Source organism: Monosiga brevicollis, genomic scaffold, assembly GCF_000002865.3.
Source record: "Monosiga brevicollis MX1 MONBRscaffold_120 genomic scaffold, whole genome shotgun sequence".
Classification (NCBI taxonomy): domain Eukaryota; class Choanoflagellata; order Craspedida; family Salpingoecidae; genus Monosiga; species Monosiga brevicollis.
In genome coordinates this window covers 188-1,745 of record NW_001865141.1, presented here as the reverse complement: position 1 = coordinate 1,745, position 1,558 = coordinate 188, and the positions used below count along the sequence as shown (strand labels likewise).

The following is a 1,558-nucleotide window of genomic DNA, read 5'->3' as shown; positions in this document are numbered from 1 at the left end:
TCCCCGGTCTCATCATCAGCAGCAGCCACCACAACGTCGACAGCAAAGCTCAATGACGCTGAAACTTTGGGTTTCCGTGGCTTCGGATCCCCTGTATTGTCATCAGCAGCAGCCTCATCAACGGCCACGACGACGGCCAAGCCCAATGAGACTGGGGCCACAGCTAGTTCACCTTTCGGATCGCCCGTGTCATCATCAGCAGCAGCCACCACAACGTCGACCACCAAGCCCACTGGATCTGGAACAATAGCTTGTGCATCCTTCGGATCCCCCGTGCCTTCACCAGCAGCAACCACCACAACGTCAATCACCAAGACCAATGAGACTGGAACCCTTAGTTTCCGTGGCTTCGAATCCCCGGTCTCATCATCAGCAGCAGCCACCACAACGTCGACAGCAAAGCTCAATGACGCTGAAACTTTGGGTTTCCGTGGCTTCGGATCCCCTGTATTATCATCAGCAGCAGCCTCATCAACGGCCACGACGACGGCCAAGCCCAATGAGACTGGGGCCACAGCTAGTTCACCTTTCGGATCGCCCGTGTCATCATCAGCAGCAGCCACCACAACGTCGACCACCAAGCCCAATGAGACTGGGGCCACAGCTTGTGCACCCTTCGGATCCCCCGTATCATCATCATCAGCAGCCACCACAACGTCAACAGCAAAGCCCAATGGGTCTGGAACCTTTAGTTTCGGTGGCTTCGGATCCTTCGTATCATCATCAGCAGCAACCACCACAACGTCGACAGCAAAGCTCAATGACGCTGAAACTTTGGGTTTCCGTGGCTTCGGATCCCCTGTATTGTCATCAGCAGCAGCCTCATCAACGGCCACGACGACGGCCAAGCCCAATGAGACTGGGGCCACAGCTAGTTCACCTTTCGGATCGCCCGTGTCATCATCAGCAGCAGCCACCACAACGTCGACCACCAAGCCCACTGGATCTGGAACAATAGCTTGTGCACCCTTCGGATCCCCCGTTTCATCATCATCAGCAGCCACCACAACGTCAACAGCAAAGCCCAATGGGTCTGGAACCTTTAGTTTCGGTGGCTTCGGATCCTTCGTATCATCATCAGCAGCAGCCACCACAACGTCGACCACCAAGCTCAATGACACGGCAACTCTAGTGAGGTCTACCACGCGTGAAGCGACAGCCACTACACCCACGGCGGCTCAGGCATGTGGGTCTGACCCCAAGCCGGTTGCGGCTGCGACATCAGCGCTTTCATTTGGCATTGAGTCTCCTGCTCGCACTACCAAACCCAGGATGCCTGCCCAACATGGATTTGGAACCAAACCTGCCCCTGGCTCTAGCAAAAATACTTCAGCAAGCAGCACATTTCCTGCACAAAAGCATTCTTTTGGTTCACCAAAGCGTACCTTGTTGCCATCGACTCCAGTCAATTCTGCTTCTTCAATTAGCGCAATAAAAAACACTACCACCACTGCTCCTTTAGAGCCCGTAAGCGCCACTAATCCGGAATCGTCACTTTCTTTTACTTCCCCAACCAGTACCGATGCTGCGCCGAAGGCGTTTGCTGCTTCTAAGAGCA

At 54.6% G+C, this 1,558-nt stretch overlaps 1 protein-coding gene across 1 annotated transcript in view; it reads left to right on the top strand.

Annotated features, from left to right (window-relative positions):
• The window catches only part of MONBRDRAFT_13160 (uncharacterized protein), a gene marked incomplete at both ends in the record, with an annotated part of 6,590 nt that extends 5,459 nt beyond the window's left edge, over positions 1-1,131 (top strand). The window contains one exon of the mRNA XM_001751059.1: positions 107-1,131. Within this exon, the coding sequence (XP_001751111.1) occupies positions 107-1,131 (1,025 nt within the window). The remainder of the gene's footprint in view (positions 1-106) is intronic.
• Between the last annotated feature and the right edge of the window lie 427 nt (positions 1,132-1,558).